Below are 23,605 nucleotides of genomic sequence, written 5' to 3' on the forward strand. Positions count from 1 at the left end.
CAACGCATTAACTAAGAGCCAGCTAATGAAAGGCCACTATAACAATGTCAAAGACAACATTTGGTATGGCAAAACACAAGCAGCAACTTTAAACTCACAGAATTCAAATGATACGAGGCAAAGAGTCATAGCGATGAAAATTCCAAGGTTTCTTTACACTAAAAAGCAACATATTCCGAAGCAATTTGTTTCGAGGAAGTACCGCCCCTTTAGAAGACAATGCGGAACTGAGGAGCGTCTGGCCCAGTGGCCGGGATGATCTCCCACCGGCACGGCTCGAGCTCTTCGGAGACCGGGCAGTATCCGGCCAGCGTAATCCTGTCGCCGGACGCGGCGACCGATCCAAATTCGAAGACCGTCACGTCCATCGGGCGCCGCACCTCGACCGCGCCGTTCATCCCGGAGACCTCCTGCGCCACCTCAGAGTTAGCCTCGGCATCGACCTTCGCAGCTGACGGAGGAGGCGGCGTCGCGCCCTTGCCCCTCCACCACGATAGCAACCCCATGATTTAGATCGAGAGCAACGAGGCACTAGGGTTTCGCCTTGCGGGGAAGTTGGAAGTACCAAGGCGATAAATTAGGGGTGATGGATGTGGATGCTAATTATGCGCACTAAATTCTATCTGCCCGTAGGCCTGCCATTGAGGTGATTTGGTAAACATAAGTCCTTTTAAGTCTTCAAAACTTATAATTGATTGTCTGAGTAGCTTGCAATGTGATCAGACCCATATCCGACGTAACTGCCCCAAAATTGGATCAGACAGACCGGAGCGAACATGTCCCACATATCAGACTGAGCCCACAACGAGAACAGGGAATGGAAATTTTATGACGCAAAAAAACCGGAAAAATATTAAAATACCAAGAGTAGTATCATGTAAAATAAAAAAATCAAAATATAACCAATTACGAAATTTGAAACATGTATAATTATTTTAATAAGTTAATTAATTAGTCCAAACACTGATAAGTTAACATAAAAAAATTCTTAAGTTGTAATTCAAAAATAACAACACATACGCCTCCCATAATAACATAGATATCAAGGAAAATAGCCTCTATTGATTGGCATAGTTGATACCTACTGAGTGTTTATCCCAATAGATCCACCTTTTTACAGAAGAGTGTTTATCCCAATAGATCTTAAAATCAATTTCCAACGGGTACAAAAATATCTCATTGGTGTCTGACCTCCCGTGCAAAAAGTCATTGTGCTAGGGCATACCCCTCCCTCCATGATTTTACTCTCTTTCAAAGAGCATGGGACCGGAGGATATCAAGGAAACCATAATTTGAAGATAGAATCATATATATATTGTGTAAATTTATTCAATATATGTCAGAACATAGGAAATGGAATGAGTTACCTGTGAGTATGCGTGAGGCAAAAAGAGTGTCCTGATCAAAACTGCATGGACAATTATGATAAATATCTGAGAATACCAAGGTAGAATTAATCACTTATATATCCACAGTCCAAAGCAAAGAACTGATCAAAATGGTCTCCTGGAGAGGAACCTATTTTTCCTGGAGAAAGGAGGGACTGCGCTGGACATGCACTGTGAACACCTGGAGGCAACATATTTCAAACACTCGGGTTTCAATGGTACTGTTTAGGACTCTGGAACCGGCCTCAAAACTATTCTACCACGACGGTATCGATCTGCAACTCCAATGATCAAAGCAAGTTTTTCGCAATAGGTTAAATTCTCAAATCCTACCTTGTTTATATTCTTGTATTAATTGATTTCTGATCGATGGCTCATGTTTGCAAGTTTCACGCAATCTGTTTGCACCAAACAATCAGACATAGATTATCGTATTTGTCGTGTTCCACGTCGCCTTTGCTCGAATGTACGCTACTAACGGAACTCTTAGTCTTATAGTGTTTGAATTTGCGTAATTTTATTTGATTTCTTATGAGCGTGGTTTGTCAAATATTGCAGCGTTTTGAGATCCTAGACATAGTTGAATTGGTTATAATAGAGCAAAGTTATTGAGTAGACAAGTGTCAAATCTCGATAAAGCTAAGACAATATCCTCCTTCATCACGACCAATTGCAATTTCTTGATCTACCTCTTTACAGATGATCATAAAACTGTATAAAATCGTTAAATTGGTGGATTTTATCTTTTACTAAAATGGGAATAGAGATGAGAATTTAATCTGTACCCATCAAAATCTGTGTCAGTTTGCAACCTTGAATTTGTTTCCACAATTTATGATCAGTTTTTCGTATTGAATATTGATAGCAAAAATAAATTATTATTATTATATTTATTTTAAAGAGGGAAGATGTAGATTTTAATCGGGTTTTTTTAATCATTATAATAAAAAAGATGAAATGTATTATTTTGATTTTATAATTATATATAAAAAGATAAATTAAAAAATTATAATTAATTTCAATCACAATCATACATAGCAAAGGAATTCGATCGAAACTTTTTATCTATTTATGCACACTAATATTTCCGTCTAATTTTGTTGGAAAACAATTCTCAAGTCCAATGCTTCTGTTTCATATCTCTACTAGAGTAGCCTATGGAGATTTTTTTTTGTTTTCAAACGTATTTTAGTCCGTTGATAAGGCTTCGCCCACTAAAAGAACAATTTGCCAGTCAAACAGTCAACGTACGCAAAAGAAACGCATGTTATGTTTTATATTACATTTTTACCCTTCAATAATAACTCGAATAAATAAAATAGATCCAATTGAAGAAGGACATCAATTGGACTCTACAGAAGAGAGAGAGAGAGAGAGAGAGAGAGAGAGAGAGAGAGAGTCTAACGCGGATTCCAGCAATGGGATCGATGGGAGCGGTGGAAGAATCTGCGATGAAAACGGAGGATGAGGGAGAGGCAGGCTGCAACATGGCGGCGGTGTTGGATTTCGACATTCTCTGCGCCACCGTGGCTCTCCAGACGAAGGGGATTTCCGTGGAGCAGCAACTCCGGAATGAGGAGGGAGAAGGGGCGGGGGAAGAGGAAATGGGGGTGGAGTTTGCCGGTGTGCAACGGATGTGGGAGGGCGACATCGTGGACTGCTTCGATGATCAACGGATCGCCATCGAGACCGCATGGTGTGACCTCTTCTCTTCTCTACTCTACTCGTGTTGTCTTTTTTTTTTTAATGTTTTTTGAAACTTTTTTTCTCAACTTTCCCCGTTTGAATGAATTATTTGACTTGTGGGAACTGTTTATTGGTTGTTTACTTTTCTTCAATGATATATGTTTTTTTTTTTAAGTTTTGGGAGTTTGAAATCGAGACGGGTTTGTGCTGAAGTTGGAGTTTGTTTATGTGAATAAATAGATTCAATTGTTGTTTTTGCAGCTGCCCGTGCTATAGGTTTGGGAAGAACATGAGAAGGGCCAACCTAGGATCTTGTCTTCTTCAGGTGAGGCTTGAAGAACATTACTATTATTATTTTGCCTCAGTGTAGTTGCTCGAATGAAAAATCATGTATGGAAATAATTCTAGGTTGGGCTTCACCCGAGCTTGACTGGCTTAAATCTCGTTCGTTTATCGAGTTTGTTCAGTTATTAATATTGCTCCAATAAATGAAAGATATTGTTTTCTATTTTTAATATATTATAATATAAAGTTATAGAATTTGTAAGATCATATATATGATATTTTTCATGTATTTAAATATGAAACAAAACAATAAAATCACAATTGTGCTTTATAATTAACAAGTTTATTTATAGATTGCTCATGAGTTTTATTATGAACTTTAATAAGATGAAGTTACTATTATTAATATTTTAATTTGTTTATTTTACTTATAAATATTTAATGATTATAAACTTATCGAGCCAAGAATTGACCTTGTTATGAATATCTTTTCAGTTACAATCCTAATTGTGCATACCACTAATTGTTGTAACTTAGGCTTTGTTTACAATATTTGAGGAAAACTAGGCAGATGGGATGATAGTCTTGCCTAACGTCCATTCCTCTATTCTCGCTTACAATATTATGCTACATTGCACCATTCTCTTAATCATAAGATGGTCCTAATTTCTCAGTCTCTTTTACAGGCAATTGTATATTTTATCTTTATAGCCGGTGCCTTGTTCAATTTCATTGTTTTTGGTATCACCAGCCGACATTGGTTCCTGTATCTGGGAGCTTCATGTTGCATCTCAGCGGGGTTGTATTTAGGGTTTTTCCGTGCTAGAATGAAGAGGCAATTTAATATAAAGGCAAGCATTTCTTTCTAATTGGTTGTACTTCATGTATTATTTACATATAGTTTACCCTTTAAGCTAATTATCTACACTAGTCATCAAGTTAGTTTACTATTTCTGAGAGAAGACTCTTTGATTCTCGTCGTTATCAGGTTGATTCTTTGATCGATCTTAAAATGTCAAGACTAAAGTTAGTAGATTGAATCGTAACATCTTGATGATGTCAATGGTTGACCACATTGGGAATGGTGGATTAATGGTCTAAGTTTTATGATCAATTTGGAGAGTTAACGTAGCATTTTTGGCTAGTGCATGGTTTATTCCTAACAAGTTAATGAGTTGAACCTAGCATCTCAGGTAGTTGGTAGGGAGAGAAAAATTCTTCCTAACCAGGTCCTAGAAGATTCAAAGAACAAAGGTTTAGTGCCCCAGGATACCTATTGTTTCTTGACAAACCACTGTTTGTACACTATGCTAATGTAGTTGGATACTAGGGCATACTTTTGTCCTCGTAATGTTCATCCTTTGTTTTGTTGTTTTTTGTAAAACTAGTTTTGATGAGTTGTCTTTCAGTCCTATTATACCTTGTCATATGTTTTTTCATGTTGAAAGATTTGCTTGCAACAGATGCAATTTTTTCTCTCGATGTATTCTTTTCATGTTAGTTTCCCACGAGTGCCACATCACATTCATGACTAATTTAGGTTCAACCAAGCACTACTGTCTTTCATCCTATGTAAACCTGGGGTTTTGGGGCGTTTAACCTTAACAATATCGCTTGTTGTTTGGCAGGGGAACAAGACTCCATTGGACGATTATCTGAATCATCTTCTTTGCCCTTGTTGCACATTATGCCAGGTCCTTGCTAGTTCCTTGATACAATCTCCATCTCTTTAAACTCTTGAGATGTTTGTTGTGCATTTGCATTACATTACATTACATGTTCATTGGTCGATCAGGAATCTAGGACATTAGAAATGAACAATGTTCATAATGGTGTATGGCATGGCCGGGGCAACACGATATGCCTAACTAGTGGTGGCTTGGGAAGCATGGGTTTCAAAACTCTTCATCAGCCTGCGTTTTTCGCAACTAGATCACCAGGTCATTGCAACATGGAGAGAATGACGAACGATAATGAACACTCATGGAGTATTGACGCTAGCCACTCAAAGCCGCTAGTTCCCTTGGACCAATTAGTATAGTGACGACGTTAATTCCTCAAATGCTAAACTAGGAAACTAAACGTAGCATTGATTTTTTTTTCTTCTCGCATTGAATTTTTTTGTACAATATGATAAACAACCATGGTGTAGGATATCCTCAAGGAAGGCATTGGAAAGCCAATTAATAGAATTAGTATTTGGAGGAAAGAAATATGTACATTTAATTTTCTGGAAAGTTATTTGCATTTTTTCAAAGGACAATAATGATGATGTGGCAATTGATTGAGATGCTTATGCTGACCTGATCATGGCGAAGATGTTTAGTCACCATTTGGTTTGAATGGAATGAATCATATGAGATCAAGTTAATGCTTTTCTATGTCCAAATAAGGATGTACATTGGATCTAAATCAACCATCAAAATTGTTAACTTAATCAGCCTGAACAGAATTTGCATCTAAAACTTGTATTTATTTAGTTTAAAAATCAAATTTCAAATTTTATAATATAAAATATATGTTAAATTAAATTGTCATATTATAGATTTCTATGCAAATTGCATAAATTATTCATAACAAAATCATAAAATGTGTGCTGCTTATTTTAAAAAAAATTTTATTCCAATATTTCGAATTGATTTAATTTACATATAATGAAATGAAAATCGAATTCGAACAGAACTAAAAAGGTAAATTCAAGGTGTGAAATGAACTTTGCCTGATAAAATCCCTCGATCTTTTATTTTCTTGTGTGTGGTTTCGCTAAGTCCCTCACAAGTCTCTCTTCCTCTTCCGCCGCCGCCGCCCTCTGGTTGCTGATGCCACCCTCATCTGGCATCGTACCATCACCGATCAGCTTCCCAACTCCTCTCGTCGCTTTCCACCTCCAGATATATCGTCGTTTAGTACTGATAGAGATCGAGATGCCAAACCATGAGGTGCGATGAGAGATCGCCGGATTTCAGGGCACCTTCTTCGTCCCAAATCCTTCAAAACTCCCTTGTTCCAAACCCTCGCCCAAACCCTTCAGCATTTCATCGAATCGAACTCCCCTTCCAAAGGCCAAACACTCCACGCAAAGATCATCACCTTCGGCCTCCACCCCAACACCAATCTATTCATCAAGCTCCTCATCCTCCATCTCCGATGCGGATCATTTCTCCACGCCCGGAAACTTTTCGATCAAATGCCAACGAGAACTCTATCAGCCTACAATTACATGATCGCCGGGTACTTCAAAGAAGGTCGTGTAGAGGAGTCACTGGACCTCATCCGCAAGCTTTCGGCTTCGAACCAAAAGCCGGACGGGTTCACCTTGTCGATGGCTCTGAAGCTTTCTACGAGCTTGGGTTCGTGGACTTTGCCGGGAGAGATCCATGCTCAGATTGTCAGATTGGGAATCGGCTCCTCCGACGAGGTTGTCATTGCTGCTCTCGTTGACTCTTATGTGAAGAATGGGAATCTTCAATATGCCCGGAGTGTGTTTGATTCAATGCCAGAGCCAGAGAGGAATTTAATATGTTCTACCGCATTGGTTGTTGGTTATATGAATCAATGTGAGTTCACTGAAGCTGAGCATATTTTTAGGAGTTCGAAAGAGAAGGATGTGGTTCTGTTCAATGCGATGATTGAAGGGTACAGTAGAGGGCTAGATACATGTGTCAATTCAATCGAGATGTACAAGATGATGCGACGATTGAATTACTTGCCGACAATTTCTACCTTTGTGAGTGTTATCGGAGCTTGCTCACTCTCATCGGCGTCGGAGGTTGGAGAACAGATACACGGGCAGATGGCTAAGATGGAGATCCTTTCTCATGTCAAATGCGGGAGTGCACTTGTTGACATGTATTCTAAATGCGGAAAAGTTGACGATGCCAGGAAGATGTTCGACGAAATGCCTGAGCAGAATGTTTTTACCTGGACATCGATGATTGATGGGTATGGGAAAAATGGGATTCCGAATCTGGCCCTAACTCTTTTCTACAAAATGAAAGATTACTGTAACGACAGACCGAATCATGCCACATTCTTGAGTGTTCTATCGGCTTGTGGGCATGCTGGATTGGTGTGGAGTGGTCGCCAAATTTTTGAGAGCATGGAGAGGGAGTACAAACTTAAACCGAGAATGGAGCATTATGCTTGCATGGTGGATCTATTAGGTCGGAGTGGAAACCTAAGCGAAGCGTACAGATTCATTGAGAAGATGCCCAACAAGCCGAATTCAGATGTATGGACAGCTTTGCTAGGAGCAGCTAGAATTCATGGAGATGTTGTGATGGCAGATGTTGCTGCGAAAGAGGTTTTTAAATTGAGTCGAAATGAAAGGCCAGGAGCTTATGTTGCTTTGTCCAACACTTTCGCGGCTGCGGAGAAATGGAAAGGTGTAAGTGAAGTAAGGAAGTTGATGAGAGCAATGGGTGTCTCCAAAGGCACTGGTCAAAGTTGGGTGGATGTAAACAAAGGTGCTTGAAAATTTCTTTTCAGGAGAGAAACTGTTCGGAGTAATCCAAGAAGAGGTACATCCGCTTCGCAGGAAGATGCTAGAAACAACACCGATGCAAGAAACGACACTATTTGATTCTATGCCCATTTTGATTTCTATTAACAGCTTCGGATATTCGATTCGCGGTTAGAGGAGCAGGAGGAACCCTTCATTGGGTGAATGATGTGCTCATCGGCTCTAACAATACCATCTTTCAAATTATTTAGACACTTCTCGACTTCTTGAACCAATGCGGTTTATCATTTTGAAGTTCTTGCTGAGACTCACGTTCGAATCGATTTGTGAGATTCAATATCAAAGTGAAGCTCGTGGCGAGCCACGAGTATCACCGTCGAAGGCTCGCGCCTGTTTTTTGTTCAAATTCTTCAAGGTTATTCGAGTGGAAGAACAGACATGACGTCGACGATATATCTCCATAAAAAAGTGAACAGGATGCCGATCGATAGTGCATAGTATTTGAGACTGAGAGGGGAAGAACATCATTTATCGTGTCAACATTGGTTTGTATACCCCTAATATTGTAGGAGGACCCACATGTAGATTGTCTCTTAACGGATCGAGAGAAACTAGGCGGCATTGTGTGTGTTATGCAGTTTATCATTTATATAAATATTTTGTATGGAAACTATAAAACCCGTTGATAGAATTATTAGTAAACTTTTTTTTGGGTGGCTTTAAAAAAAAGAAAAATCTAGCGTCTCCAATTTGACTTCTAAAAGGTACGTGGATCAACCAACCAATGTTAAATATCTCGGAGGAACAAGACAAATCATTTTATAATTTAAGTGCCAATGAAATTGGTATTCTTCAGCAGTATATAAAAATAAAAATAAAAATAAAAATGAAAATACAAAATTTTAAAAATATCTAGATCTTCGTCAAAGCATTTGTGGCGATGGACTCCGCTTCGCCTAGTCACCTATATAGCAAGTGAAGGGGCAAGACAGTTCTTCCTCGAGCGATCGGCCATGGTTTCCTCTCTCTCCGCTGTTTGTTTTCCCTGCTCCATCTCCTCCTCGTCTTCCTCTTCTCTCTTCAGCCCACGCCGTCACGGCTCCACCTCCAATCCACCGGTGCACACTTCTTCAGCCAAAGGTATTCTTGTTTCGAACCCCCTTTCCCTCGTGCAGCAATGTTTTCTCTTCATTGTTCTGTCAAAGATCCGTTTTTTTTTTTCTGATATTTTTCCTTCTCGTCTTCTATGAAACAAGTTGATTTCTCCTCTGCAGCTTATTGAATCCTTTTCTGTTGGAAAAAAAAAATCCCCTATTTCATGCTTTGAGAAAATTAGAGTCAAAATCCGATGGAGATTTTTTTCTTCTTATGGTACGGTTTTAACTTAAAGTGAAATAAAAAAAAATTGTGTTTTTAATAGCATTTGCGTGGTCGTTGCTTCAAAATTAAACAAATTGCACCAGAAAAAATAGACTATTTTGTATTTCATCGTCATTTTATATAACAAAATAGCATCAAGGCGACAAAGAAAACAAAGAACACAAATTGTGTCTTGGAGCTAGAATGTTCGCAGTTTGCTCATTTTCATGTGGATTCCCGTTAAAATATTCAATTCTACTGAAAGCTATCAAACTTCCATTGATAGAGACCGAGATCCCGGCTTTAATTCTGTCGGTGTGAATCTACTTGCCTATTTGGGCTAGAAGCAGTAGTTCCCATAAAATTATTCAATTCGTATGAAAGCTGTCAAACTTCTATTGACAGAGATCTGGCTTTATTTCTGTTGGTGTTAATTTACTTGCCTACTTGGGCTAGAAGTAGTAGCTCCCATGAAATAATTCATAACTTTTGCTTCTTGTTAATATTTTGCATGGAGAGGAAGCTCCTGCTTCCTATCCATTTTACTACAACAAATATAGCTAAGAATTGCTTTTTCATGAAGCTGCTTCTTTTGTTGGTGCATACTCTGTAACATACGGGCCCAAACAACGGTGTGGTAGGAGAATTCAAGCTGCAGCTGTTGTTTCATCCCCTGTTGAGGAAGAACTTAAAGAGTACGACTCTGAATCATTGATTTGTTCCAGTCGGTGCTGTTACATTTACATGAATAAAAAAAATGTCGCTTGATGCTCACTCACACCCTGATATCAAATGTTTAGGTTCCACCTAAAAAATCACAAGGAGCATATGACTATGTAACAGGATTATAGTTAACTATCATAACATCATATCATTGCCTAGTGCGAACACTGATTGTTCATTTTCTTTGTTGTTGTGCATTGGAAATAGCTGCAATAAAATAATTTCTAGTTCATATGTGATTCAATAATGTGCTAACTTTAGCTAGCTCTCATCAATAGTGGATTAGGCATCTTTGCAAAGAACCAACTAGAGACATAAGCTTGTTCCTTGTTACTTCTGGCTATGTATTGTTTAACTCGATCACTTATGGAATAGTTCAGGTTGCCTTTTCCCTCCTTTGAAAATTCCGTTGCTGCAAAATTGAAGCCATAGAAGAATAAAATTGTTGTTGTGACAGGGAAATGCATCTTAAGCAAGTATTTTGTGAAGCTTCTCTAATAATTTGAACCGTTGAATTTAGATTATTGCTGTGTTCGATAAAATGCCATCTTCAAGGACCAAATATGAATTAGCCATAGAAAAGGCATGACAAGAATCCCAATATCATTGGAGAAGCAAAAAAAAAGTTGAAATAATTTCTTTTTTAATCATTTTTAATTGTTTTAGGAATTTGACTAAAATTTATAACCCGTTGTACATTATTATACATGCTATTCTCAATATTATGTTTTAATTCCTCAAACTTTACTTCATGACCTGGTCATTTTCTCATTGTATCAGGTACATTCTTCCTTCTTGGTCGGAGTTTGAACTAGGAATTGCACCAGTCTTTTGGAAAACCACGAATGGTCTTCCACCAACCTCTGTATGTGACAATGTCACTACATCATAGAACAGATCTGATTTTCTCGTTTTCTCTTTACTGAAAATTGCTTAAATTTTTAACAGGGAGAAAGTTTGACACTCTTCTACAATCCTGTATCAAGCAAACTCATCCCAAATGATGAATACGGGGTTGCATTTAATGGTATCACATTACATAGAGTTGATAATTTCTTTTTGTGGTAGTAGTTCAGTTTTGACATGAAAATATGAACAAAAAATAGGGGGATTTAATCAGCCAATTATGTGCGGAAGTGAGCCAAGAGTAATGACAAGGAGAAACAGGGGGAAGGCTGATCCACCCATTTTCATTATAAAGATACGTGTGCCGAAGCATGGTTTGCACTTAGCTTCATCTGATATCTAAATCTTTATGACTACTGAACATTGCTTTCTTAGAGTTTTTTTTTTGTCTCAATTGTGCAGCTGTCAACTTAATATTTTCCTTCACCAATGGAGTTGATTGGGATGGTCCATACAAACTGCAGTTCCAAACCTTGAAGATGTGGAGGAATAGACCAATAAGCTTTTTCAATGCAGTAAGAAGTTGCACTGAAGTCTGAACTTTCTATGAAATTCTCCTTTTTTGTTTTCCAAACAAAACCAGTGAACCTATCACACAATGTTTAGAGTGCATCTATGCTTCTCTGTTTGATTTATTGGATAAAAGTTAATCCCCCTTCCTTCACATAGTATCTGGCGAAGAGTGACTTAGAATAATGATACATGGATAAATTTTCCTAGACTAATCTTAAAACACTGGAATTCATCATTCTATTTTAACTGCTAACAAGTAGGCGCCACAGACCTATTTTATCAGGTCTTATGGTTTGTAAGCAGGTAACACCGTAAAGTTATTTTATTTCTAACAGCAAGTAGGTGTCATTGCATTGTTAAACTGGGTGATGTATGCCTGTTTAAGCGTGCCATGGTTTGTTTTAACATGTGTCACTGTTAAAACACCTACTTAACCATGATACTTATTTAAGCATTTGTTAAAATAGAACCATCGTACCTGCTTAAAAAAAACAGTGGGGTCTGCTTATAGAATCATGTCATATGTTAAAATAGAATTGTGGCACTTGGTTAACATATTTGTGGCCCCTGCTGTTTGGTGAAAGTATAGAAGAACAAATTGATGTATTTATGGTAAGTGTAGAACAAATTCATGTGCTTTTTGATTAGTAGTGTATTTGTTATTAGAAGCTATGTGCTTTAAGATTAATGCAGTGTATTTATTCACTTGTCATGATTTTAAATCCCCCTTCATCAGATGCTCAGTGAAAGGGGGCTTCATCTACGAACAATGATCTTAATAAGTTCATTGTTTAACCCAAGTTAGAAAATTTCATTTCCAGGCCTTCATGTGGCTCCCTAAGCAGCAATGATCTTATTCAAATTAACAAGATGAAAAAAATAAATAAATTCTGAAGCATGCTCAACTGAGAAAAACTCAATGACCCACGTATCATGCAAAAAATGATTCTCATGCAGGGTCTAGCACAAGAGCTCAGTGCAGAAGGTGCTTGTGACAGAGCCATTTATCCTGATCCAAACAACTATGTTGCAAGCTGTGCAATTGGAAACCTTTACGCTGAAGGAGTAAGAAACTTCCCATCCACTTCTCTTTCTTTTTCTTCTGTCTATTTGTCTCCGCTTGTTGGATGCATGATATTATGATATGCTTGAAGAAAATTGAGATACTATGTATGTAAACTTCTACAGGGAAATAGTTGCAAGCTGAACCTTGTGCCAGGGTGCATGGATCCAAGTTCGCTATTTTTTAATCCATTAGCAAATGTAGATGATGGATCTTGCCCCTTGGAGACAGATCCTGATGAAGAATAATTTTCTAGGCATGCTTCAGAAGACATTTACAATCCTATTGATCAATGTACAATATGTAAGTAATTGCATATACTTTCTGAACAATCCTAGTGCTGTTAAATTACATTCGTGTATAACATAAGTTGTATTCAATCTTCTTCTTCTTTCTTTAATAATAGGTAGTATTCAATCTTGTTGTTGATAGTAGGGTGGGCATATATAAACCAATTCAATCCAAATTCATCAGATTTGGTTAGTAATTTAGTTTCGGTTTGTAGGTAGATAAAATTAAGCTTGCAAAAATTATTAAAGTTCAATAACTAAAATTATATAATATGCATATGCATAGAAAAGTTATAATGTTAATTTTCTTGGAATAATATATATATATAGCTTCATAAAGAGACAATTTGATAATGCATTTCAAAGTTTGCTAATTTATCGATAAAATATAACTTTGATTAATAAAAATTTATCGAGCAAATCTAATTTGATAAGTAAAAGTTAAAATATAAATCTCAGTTAAAATTTATTATAGTCAATACTTTTAAATATGTACGGGCAAAACTTATATGTTTTCATAATAAATTAATAATTATATTTTATTTAATAAATATTATATATATATATTAAATTCATTTCATAATATTATTTTTTATTTTTTATTTAATATCTCTACGGTGTCATCCACATTTCTAATTTTGAAAGAAAATAACAAATTTTGAAATTTCATTATCGCTCTTGAAATAAAAATCTCAAACCTCGTGTCAATAATAATTCGACCTTTTTTTCAATTTTTTAATTTTATAAATCTCTCTAAAAAAAAAGCACACCTAGAGCCCTATAACTAGGGATGACTCACCATCATTTCGAAACTCAAATTTCCAATCCCCGCCTCTCCTCGTCGTCGCCGACGCCCTAGGGTTAGGGTTTCCTCCTCGTCGTCGCCGACGTACTAGGGTTAGGGTTTCTCGCTTCCGATGGAGCTCCCCTATCTTCGATTGACCGTGGAGAAGGGCCCGAAGCAGGGGGAGACGTTCGAATGCAAGGCCTTGGCAGTCGCCCGCGTCGGCCGTATCGTCAAGGGAAACCACCTCGCCGTCCGCGACCCCGGCGTCTCCCAGAAGCACCTCACCTTCCAGTTCCAACACGAAGCTTCCTCGTGGTCCGTCTCCGATCTCGGCACCTCCAACGGCACCCTCGTCAACGGTTTCCAGATCCCGCCCTCCTCTCCGTTCCCCGTCTCGGACGGCGATACCATCAAGATCGGCGAGTTCACTGTCATCTCTGTCAAGGTCCTCGCTTCGGAAGGGCGACAAGTGGGCGATTTCTGTGACGAAGAGGAGGAGAGGCGTGAGGTAGGTCGGAAGAGAAGGAGAGGGGCTCGGAACGGCGTGCCTTCCCTCCCGGTCGTAGAGGAGTTGGTAGCTGGTGTGACGAATGGGAATAAAGATCGAAAGGGCAGAGGAAGGCCGAAGAAGGGTGCTTCTGCTTCTGCAAGTGTGAACAAAGATGAGGATTTGCAACCCCTGGTTGTGGAGCAGATCGTTGAAGTGGAGGTCCCTCTTGCAAAGCCTAGGACAAGGGGCAGAAGGCCTGCTACAAGATCTACTTCTATAGCTTCTAAGGATGAAAAGGAAGTGGTCAAGTCTCATGATTCAGCCATGCGTCCTGATTCCAAAGATGTTGAAGCTGTAGAAGCAGTTGAAGCAGAGAAGAAGGTGGTGGTGGAAGGTGATATTACTGAGAAAACAACAAATTCTGGAGAAAGAGAAGAATTAGCAAAAGAGGAAGAAGAAGAAGAAGTAGTGGATTTGGACAAAATGACGTTGGGCCAGTGGTTTGCTCGAATGGAGAAGGTCTTGCCTCTGATGATTAATGACATGGCAGAGGAGGCTATTGCAAATTTGAGGGAGACAGCAAGCCGCTTTGATGAATTCATAGAAATGAGTTCCACTTCTCAATTAGTACAGATATGCTAAATTTTCAGTTGTTTTGCTTAAAAATATCTAAAAATTAGTGAGCCTTTCCTCTAGTTTCTAAATTCGCCATTATATTATCGCTAGAAATCTAGGAAATTAGTGATCATGATGGCATGAAAGTCTAGCCCAAGAGAAACCTTTTGTAGAACTATGTTGCATTTTCAAATCTTTTTAAATACATGGGAACCACCACTCTCCTTTCATCTATTATTGCTTATTAATATTGCTTATTAATGAGATGGGAAGATGGGAGAATATTTATATTCCTTTATTCTTTTTCATGAAAGCAAACATTGATGTCATAGAAAATGTTTTTTCACGGTTGTTGTAATGGTTGCTCTGACTCATGATCCAGTGTCAACTTTTGGAGCTGTTTTGGACATGGTAACTGACAGGTACTTCTCTACAAGACTGTTAGGCATTACTTTCTAAAATTGTGTGTGTATATATTATTCTGAATTCTAGATGCAACTGCACTTGAGACGAATCATTTGTTTTCATTTTCATTCATAATGACATAATATGTGTCTTGTTTCTTCACATCTGTCAGGGTTAACACTGCATGTCTACTGTCTGTTCTCTCACAACTATTCAAGTACTTGCTTCTTTAATTTCAAAAATATAATTGGGTTCCACCCCTTTCAGACATAATATTGTTTTTCTTGTTGATTTTTCAGCCCAGGTTTAATTTTCTTGGCGTTGCTTGGATTGGGCATTGCGAGTCATTGGCTGCAAATGTACAGGTATTTTGATTTAGCTACTTTGGACCGGACACAACTTCCTTTCAGTTGAATTTAACTCTTTTATTTTCTGTAGTTGGTTTGCATACTTCCATGTTTAATTGAAACATAAATTTTATGTCATCGTACACAAAATGGATTTGTTAAAGTAGTGTTCTTCCAGGATTGGGCAGAGGTTCTAGCCTACATGTTGCTGATAGTTGGTAACTTTCTGCCAATTGGAATTTGAACCATGTCTTGTCAAAAAATAGATGGAAATGTTCTGAGATCAGAAATTATGAGTTTGACTACTCGTACCACTTATCTTTAGCATTGGAAACATCACGGTTTAAATAGTTCTCATAATTTCTTTGAGTGCCTATAGTTCATACTTATTCTAGTGTCACTAACTTCCTTAGACTCGAGGCAAGTTTGAACAATGCATGCATAGAAGGATTTGTACATGCAAGTAGACACTTGCATTTGAGATTTTAAATAATTGTCTGATGCCAAGAATAGCCTAAGTTAGGGCCATATTTTGCAGATATATTACTGAACAATCAGTCGGTATGAATTGTTACATATTGGCATCATCCAAATGGGAGCCAATCAAATGTTATTAGAGGAGCTGAAGTCATGCAGAGGGTGTGTTAGCTTTCTAGTGTAACATAACTTCACGATGAGTTCACTAGATTCAAGATAATAATTTGACCTTGTAATTGTACCAACAAAATGTTATTGTATTTGTCTACTGAATATTTGGACTAACTTTATGCATGCATCTAGGAATTGTGTTGCTTATTTGCAGATGAATGATCTTGTTTCTTCGGTTCTCATAATCTGGTACTGACCTTTTGTCATATGGTTAGGAGAAAGTGGACTTATAGTCCTCTCAAGCACTGTGGGAGGTTTCGGGTCACAATTGATAAACTTCATGATTCTTTAGTTAGATGAGACCTCAGTAATTAACTGCATCATTAATCTGATCTTTTTTTGATACACAACTGCAGTTCATTCTTAGCTGGCAAAACTAGCCACAAAGATGTGAAGGATTCGAGCAGTTGGCTTTTTAAGTTGTACTACGGTAACCCCATGTTTATGGCCTTCTGCTGTGTGGGATATGAGGTATCTGGGTTAAATGCTAGCTTTTCATGTCAAATGAACACATTTAAATGAAACCATAATGTGATGCTGTAGGTTCTTTACATCATCCTCTATCTTCTTGCTGATGAGAAATCTGAAAGCTGGATCACTGTAAGCTCTCATGTTATGTCATTCCATTTTATTTTAAATTTGTATGCTCCTGCAGCTTACTTTAAATTCTAATATGACAGGTATATTTGAATGCATTTCGGACAAATACACTTCTCTCATTGTTGTTGCCTTTTGTTTCGATTGGATGGGCAAGATATGCCAGGCCATCTACTAGAATATCAACGGTCAAAAGTACTGCAAACAGTAACCAATCTGGTAGTAGTGCATCTTCATGGTTTATTTTCACTAAGAAATGAGATAAGAAGTGGAGCGATTTGGGCTTAGATGAATGTCAAACGCTTTGTGGATCACACGACTCAACGATCTAAGTGTCATCGTTCAAGGAATCCTCTTATTCCACGTACCGAGGTTGCTCATAAACTCTGACTTCAGTTGGAAAACTTTGACACAATAAATTATCGGATTGTATCAAATAAATGGCAGAGAAGTACACATTTCAAACAATAGTTCCATTGACTAAGCAACGCTTTTGAGGAATTTTAGAGAAGCAGAAGCAAATTTTTGTTCCAAATCCTTATTGAAATTAACAAGAAGCCCAATGCCAAACCCACTGAATTTGATGCCAAAGTGTAGAGACGATATAATATTTCATCATCAAAACCTTGATCTCCTCGATGCTGGTGGACTTGGGCACTCCGAGGGTGGAGTAGAAATCGGTGGACGCGCTGATGAAGCTGGAGAATTCATCACCGCCGCGCCGCCAATGAGGCTGCTTGCGGCAGAAGGGGTGGAGGGAGAGGGAGCCGTTGTCGGCAAGGAAGGCGGAGAAGCGGAAGCGAGCGGTGGAGCAGGCGCCGAACGAGTAAAGGGGAGAGGAGGATGAGGGTTTGGAGGGTGCGACGAGGATGGAGGCGGAGGAGAGGGAGAGCGCCCTTGGAGCTGGAGCTGTGGTTTTTGCTACTCGACTACGAGCAGTTGAAGATTCTGAGATGGGAATCTGTGGTTTTATTTTACGAGCTGGTTCTATCAGTTTTCTTTAACAAAATATAAAAACTACAATTAAATGCCTAAATATAATTACACCTCTGAGATGATTTTTAAATTAAATTTTAATTAAAATTTGATCATGTTTTAAAATATAGCTAATATATAAATAAATTAATCAATGACTATTTTAAAATATTATTATTAAGTCAAATATCATAATAAATTTTAATTATAAAGTATTAAAATACTACCATTGAGTTAAATATCAGAATAAATTTTAATTATACATTATTTCATGTGCGTTAAAGCGAAGGCGATTTTAACATTATTGAAAATTTTTATATAATTATTATTTTGACACTAAATTTAATTACAATTTTATTGAATACCAATCCTTTAAATTATATTAGTTTCTAAATAATATCGCAAGGTATAGGCGAAATTAATTCCAATACAAAACAAGAGGATTTAATGGATCATCCAAGTGGAAACTAATTAAAATGTATATGAAAATGAGAGTAAAAAGAGTTTATTGGACATCTTAGACTAATTGGGCATCTTGGAAAATTTCATATGCGCCCATGAAACATTTTTGAACTCTTATTACACGATATAAAAAATTCAACAATTTTTTTAAAAAATAAGTAACTAATTAATGTTATAGTTCCAATACCTTAATTTTTTTATTATAATTGCATTTTTATACACGACTAATTTTAAACACAATGTAACTCGTGAGTAACGATCTTTATGGAAATGTAACTGGCTTCATCCGACATCAAAAGTCTGAAAACTAGGCAAACCAATGTGAAGTAAAAAAACACACTATAAATGTTTATTCTTTTAACTGATCGTATAAATGACCGGATGAATAATATTAAAAGGATGAGCGAAAGATTTACACCAGAATGTAATCCTTGGCAATTGCATTCTTTGAAAACTGAGCAAAGAATGCACCAATTTACTTGTTTCACCGCTGCGACCAGATTTTTTTTTAGCAAAGCAAGAAGTGGCACAAATCAGCAAGGGTCACAGAAGTCTACTGAGAGACTTGATTAATAACTTCAAATTCCTCCTGGTCGCCTCATCGCCAGTGAAACTGGATATGTCTGAACTAATACTCTGGAGGAAGATGAAGTACTTAGATGTATTTTTTGTTAAAAGACAGAATCAGGGAGGAGAAGGATGCCTAACCTCAATATTCTTCAAGGTGAAGATGAGGGTGAAAATAGATTGTTTAATTAGATCAGCATTCTCAGGAGTTAGGATGGCAGACTGAACCTTCCTACAAGATGACAGAAGATTGAGCCTACAAAATGCATAATGAAATAGTGTATGGAACTTGATGCATTATTTTACATTAACATAATGATAACCGTACTCATGATATAGATCGTATAAATGTACAACTTGAAAAAAAGGATCAACTGTGTAGTGGTGATCAAGTAGAGTTTACCTCAAATCCTCAGTTGCCATGGCTAGACTCTTGGTTAATCTTTCCACATCCTTCAGCAGAGTACTATCTAGCACCTCAGCGAGCAAAGGTTGAATGTCCTCAGCCAATACTTCAATCTGTTGCATCACTACAACAAATTCTTCATACTTCAGATTCAAAATGCACATACTTGAAAATGGATAACAACCAGAAAGACAAACGTAATGCAGGAATAGGCAAAACAAATCAACTGCTTGCTTAGAATGAAACTCTAGACAAAAAAGAGAGAATTATATGAAGTCATTCAACTGTGATGGCATGCGGCAACAAAGCTATTTAACGTGGTGATCTTAATATTGACAAGAACAATACTGCCTTTGCTAGATAGTATTAGAATACATCAAAAGTCTATAAACTAGACAATTAAAATCTAGGACAATGGATCCCAAAAAAAAAATATAAGTATCCAAGACTTAAGGTTATAATGTACAATAACTCGCATTAGAAGTAAAAAATTACTTTCACCTTTGTAAGGAGGGGTTGTGCTTCTTCAACAACAGATGCGACCTTTTCAGCCAATCTATAACTTCTTGAGATTCCAATTTCCTCCATTTCTCTTCCAAGACGTGTAAACACTCCAATCAAAGAATCCAAGCTTACTCCTTGTTGTCCTTTTATCTTCTGTCTGTCACATACAATTAGAGCTTCTTTGACACAATCAGGATCAAGAGGACCTACAGAAGGTTCAGGAAGTGGATCTCGTGGTGTAATATCAATCAACGTCTCCATAAGAAGGCCAGATTGATTCACCTCAACTAATGAATTTTGAGGTACAAAGATTTTATCATCCTCAACCTGCCAAGGTGAAGGTTAAAGTAGTTATAGTTGCTAGTCATTTACTTGGAATCAACTAAGCAAAGAACAGATATACATAATAATTTTCCAACTCTCAAGGAACATAGCACATCAATATTAGTTCAGGACAGCATATTACATGTGAAAGCAACTTCATCACTAGCCAATTTGGACACAATGAAGAATCACTGGAAGTGCAAAGAACTAAGATGCTAGTCCAAATCAAATTGCCAAATAGCCAATATAATATTTATTAACCAAGGCAGAAAAATGGCTAATGGAATAGGCAACAAAGGTTATGAGTGGCTAGTAAGCATCACAACTGTATAAAGGATTGCATGGCAACACACTGAACAAAATCTAGACCAGTAGCTCAAATTGCCACTCTTATCGGTCAACTTGGAAACTCTTCTATTGTCATTGTTTTAATGTTAAGTGACCGGGATAAATTGTGTGCGAAATTTCAAATGATTCTTCTAAGCTGCATTACATTTATTCAATTAAATATTTATCTCTGAATTTGATGAATGAAAGATAAACACACTAGACAATCTCTGTGGTTTGCTTTTAGAGATAGAAATATCATTCTAGCTATCATCACTCACATGGAATGATAATTTTGACCTAGATATAAGTTGTCTCTTTTATTATAACCAAGGCTTCACTCCAATTCCCAACACAAAATTCGTGTTCTCTATCTTGACAGATGACATATCTCAGGGCTTGCCATAGAATTCCCATTAGATAATATTTCTCCAGTACAAAGTATCAAGAGGTGTCAGAGTGGATTTAGCTTATTGGAAGGATTATCATGGTAAAATTCTAAGAAAACAATTCTGTCAGGAAAGTAAATAAATTTAGCTGCTTGGTTGTCTACAATGATGGCATATCATGTTAGCACACAGATGGTCAAAAATCAATCACCAACTAACCAGCACTAACAAGTGTGGAAACAAAAAGTAGCAGATGATATAATGCTATCAAACATGTTGCTCTTTGAGTACCATCTTGAATCAAAAGATTGCTGTTCCATCAATTCAAAGACAATTACTTATCCGGCAACATGTGATGGAATGGATCTGATCATTTGCAAATATAATTCCCTGTTACTGATTTTGTAATTAGAATAAAAATAAATACTAGACGTTGAATCAGAATATTTTAAATTACTTCTTTCTCACAGAATAAGAAACCGTGCATATAAGAACTACGTTTTTAAATAAACTATTCCAAATGTATATTTCCTTCTTTAATGATTTTGCAATCAATAGCTAGAACCAAAATTTTGTGAGTCCCTCGTGAACTTTAACATAAACTAATAATAATAAAATGATCATGCACATACCTCAGCGACGGCATCGATGCTCTTCAAGCTGGAACCAACCCGCACCACGCTGCCCACAGTCACCCCCCGGATCCTAACGGGCGTGCCCACACAGATCCCAGCGGCCTGGGAGAACTCGAACACCACCTGATACTTCCTGAACCGCGAACGCAGCTGGATACCACGCAGCCAGACAACAGCGAGGGCGAACAGAGCTGCCCCGGAGACCATGAACAACCCAACGCCTCCCTCCCACACTCCTCGCCGCCCGAATCCGTAGTCTCCCAGAGGTTGCAGCGTCCTCCTCCACAGCGTCTTAGGGACCTCCAAAACGGACGCCAGCGTGCCCTTCCCCGTCGTCCGGCTGTCGTCGGAGCCGGCTGAAGAGGCCGTGATCCGAAGGAATTTCTTGGGGGGGCGGGAGAGTCTTGGGGAATTGACAATCAAAGAGAGGAACGACGGGGACAGCGGCGAATTGACTGAGGAAATCATCTGGACTCGGAGGACGAGTGCGCCGGTTGGATGGGGTGGATTGCTGTTGAACCCTAGAAAGCAGGCAAAACGAACATAATAAAGAGAGAGAGAGAGAGAGAGAGTCCGTCAAAGAGGAGAGACTAATTGAGATCGAACGAATCAATGGCACCTGGGAAAAAGATCGATCCGGTTCATTTTTGGGCTCACTTTGAGCATTTTGAGTCGCCCGGATTTGAAAACAAAATAATTTTTATTTTATCAAAATTATATCACCTATCATGCTATCAAGCCATGTATATTTGATGAGGAGCTCAAGAAGTAAATGAGAGGGAAATTCAATAGGTTAGAAAAAGAGAAACTTGGTGTTGATAAATTAAATTTGGTTATCAAATAAACAAGTATCTAAATTGATAGGACTTAAATTGTATATAGCTTCCATAAAGCTTTCTAATGGAAGTATTATGTATCCAAATGATTTTGGAAACAGAAATCAAGTATATGAAAATTTGACACATTGGATTATATGACATATACAAATCATAGGACATGATATAAAAAACATAATATAGAGACCATACATGATATTGGGAGAAAAAAAAAACCATGTGACGAACAATAGGACTCAATTCCACTGACATATGTACAAGGTTTTGCTTTGGGCTCAACAATTGCCATATACAAGGTTGGGAATTGAATTGCACGCTTAGCAATTTCTATCCTACTATCTATCATTTTTATGCTTCATGAATGACTATTGTATTCTTTCTCTTCCATGAACAGCATTAAATGTTAGAGAGTAAATATCAATAAGAAAACAAAATAATTGAGGAATAAATATTCTTACTTTATTTAATTTTCCAAAGAATGCCTACTTTATTTGTGGACGAGCAACCGAGTTAAGCATGTTGGCTGAACCAGCCAGACCTGGCGAAGTGAATCATTGTCTACTACTTGTGAAATTTTTACATTTATTGTCAAGACTTATTCCTATGAATAAAACACAAGAATGAATCTGATCTATTTAATGCATTCCATGAACAAAACTTAGAAATTTTTATTCTATTCACTACCGATTTTATTCTCTTGATACAAATATTCCATTTTTTATCAATTTTTGTTCCGTGGATAGCATTAAATGTTCGAGAGTAGAATTCACCTGGAAAGCAACATGATTAAACAATCAAGACAAATCCATAAGTCTTCTTGGTTTCCACCTTCAACAGTTCACCAAATTTAGGATCCACTGGAAGAAGCAGTCCCACCAAAAGAAGCAGCTTAAGTTGATCTTTGTGACTACAGAGAAAGATCTCAGGTGTTCTCCAAGAACAAAACAAGATAATCCGCAGTGGACTATCTTTATTGAAATCAATGCCTAGCTCCGCTGTACTGGAATTTATCAGTAATATAGGGTAAGTTCAAGAAAGACCTTAATGACGTTCAAGCACCCAACAAACTGAAGCTCGGGAGACTAAGGATGAAGTTAAGTTGGACGATATTGGTGTATCTGGAACGATTTACTACAAGTTGCCCAAAAAACCGATCTTTTTGGTGAAGAAGAGACGTGGATCTTCTTGAATAAAGATTGTGAACAATCGTATGGGTTTTTTTAGGTTAGAGAAGGCAAGAACAAGAGAATCAACAAGCATCGACCGCGATGACGAAGACAAAGACAGACATGGAATTATCAAACCTCAGGATCATGTGCTGGAGTTGCTACCCGTGGTCGCATTGGACGAGCTTCCAATGAATCTTGAAGGCAATTCACACACGTCCGAGGAGGGAGGGAGATCGGGTAGGTTCGGCGGCTCGAGATAATGGTTAGAGGGAGGGAGGAAGGAGGGGAACGTAGCCAGAAATCCGGTGAAACGTGCGCGATGGGATTAAAGGTCTTCGGATCGAACTTTCTCGGAACCAGTATCGTCTCCGGTGGCGAAAATCCCTACCGCAAGAGAATTGAGGCTCAGAGGTCTCTGCTGGCGCTGTTTCGTCCCCGCCCCGCTAC

The 23,605-nt window shown here is 37.8% G+C and overlaps 7 protein-coding genes across 7 annotated transcripts; 5 read left to right on the forward strand and 2 right to left on the reverse strand.

Annotated features, from left to right (window-relative positions):
• Positions 1-12: 12 nt before the first annotated feature.
• LOC141846980 (uncharacterized) lies at positions 13-652 on the reverse strand. The gene has a single exon (XM_074734993.1). The coding sequence runs from the start codon at positions 504-506 to the stop codon at positions 210-212; it is 297 nt and encodes a 98-aa protein (XP_074591094.1). The 5' UTR covers positions 507-652; the 3' UTR covers positions 13-209.
• Positions 653-2,771: 2,119 nt separating this feature from the next.
• LOC141839554 (uncharacterized) lies at positions 2,772-5,625 on the forward strand. The gene is made up of 5 exons (XM_074727334.1): positions 2,772-3,084; positions 3,336-3,399; positions 4,046-4,210; positions 4,988-5,053; positions 5,155-5,625. Exons 1-5 carry the CDS (start codon positions 2,807-2,809, stop codon positions 5,398-5,400), a joined length of 819 nt encoding a protein of 272 aa, XP_074583435.1. The 5' UTR covers positions 2,772-2,806; the 3' UTR covers positions 5,401-5,625.
• Positions 5,626-6,161: 536 nt separating this feature from the next.
• LOC141846343 (pentatricopeptide repeat-containing protein At1g28690, mitochondrial) lies at positions 6,162-8,147 on the forward strand. Its single transcript, XM_074734364.1, has one exon. It carries the CDS (start codon positions 6,304-6,306, stop codon positions 7,831-7,833), a length of 1,530 nt encoding a protein of 509 aa, XP_074590465.1. The 5' UTR covers positions 6,162-6,303; the 3' UTR covers positions 7,834-8,147.
• Positions 8,148-8,798: 651 nt separating this feature from the next.
• LOC141833817 (protein POST-ILLUMINATION CHLOROPHYLL FLUORESCENCE INCREASE, chloroplastic) lies at positions 8,799-12,765 on the forward strand. The gene is made up of 8 exons (XM_074721317.1): positions 8,799-8,961; positions 9,764-9,875; positions 10,684-10,768; positions 10,852-10,930; positions 11,010-11,123; positions 11,212-11,324; positions 12,280-12,387; positions 12,511-12,765. The coding sequence occupies exons 1-8, from the start codon at positions 8,835-8,837 to the stop codon at positions 12,631-12,633; spliced, it is 861 nt and encodes a 286-aa protein (XP_074577418.1). The 5' UTR covers positions 8,799-8,834; the 3' UTR covers positions 12,634-12,765.
• A 742-nt stretch (positions 12,766-13,507) lies between these two features.
• Positions 13,508-14,798, forward strand: LOC141835440 (FHA domain-containing protein At4g14490-like). Its single transcript, XM_074722897.1, has one exon. It carries the CDS (start codon positions 13,593-13,595, stop codon positions 14,592-14,594), a length of 1,002 nt encoding a protein of 333 aa, XP_074578998.1. The 5' UTR covers positions 13,508-13,592; the 3' UTR covers positions 14,595-14,798.
• Positions 14,799-14,886: 88 nt separating this feature from the next.
• Positions 14,887-16,931, forward strand: LOC141835448 (putative CDP-diacylglycerol--inositol 3-phosphatidyltransferase 2). Its single transcript, XM_074722902.1, has 6 exons — positions 14,887-14,989; positions 15,145-15,189; positions 15,272-15,337; positions 16,324-16,438; positions 16,511-16,567; positions 16,648-16,931. Exons 1-6 carry the CDS (start codon positions 14,925-14,927, stop codon positions 16,822-16,824), a joined length of 525 nt encoding a protein of 174 aa, XP_074579003.1. The 5' UTR covers positions 14,887-14,924; the 3' UTR covers positions 16,825-16,931.
• A 1,392-nt stretch (positions 16,932-18,323) lies between these two features.
• On the reverse strand, positions 18,324-21,698 carry LOC141838709 (protein TRIGALACTOSYLDIACYLGLYCEROL 2, chloroplastic-like). The gene is made up of 5 exons (XM_074726269.1): positions 21,151-21,698; positions 19,476-19,805; positions 18,972-19,087; positions 18,710-18,800; positions 18,324-18,637 (listed from the first exon to the last, which is right to left on the reverse strand). The coding sequence occupies exons 1-5, from the start codon at positions 21,619-21,621 to the stop codon at positions 18,545-18,547; spliced, it is 1,101 nt and encodes a 366-aa protein (XP_074582370.1). The 5' UTR covers positions 21,622-21,698; the 3' UTR covers positions 18,324-18,544.
• Positions 21,699-23,605: the final 1,907 nt, after the last annotated feature.

Source organism: Curcuma longa, chromosome 1 (genome assembly GCF_044706935.1).
Source record: "Curcuma longa cultivar G26 ecotype Majalengka, Jawa Barat chromosome 1, ITB_CL_G26_1.1, whole genome shotgun sequence".
NCBI classification, from domain to species: domain Eukaryota; kingdom Viridiplantae; phylum Streptophyta; class Magnoliopsida; order Zingiberales; family Zingiberaceae; genus Curcuma; species Curcuma longa.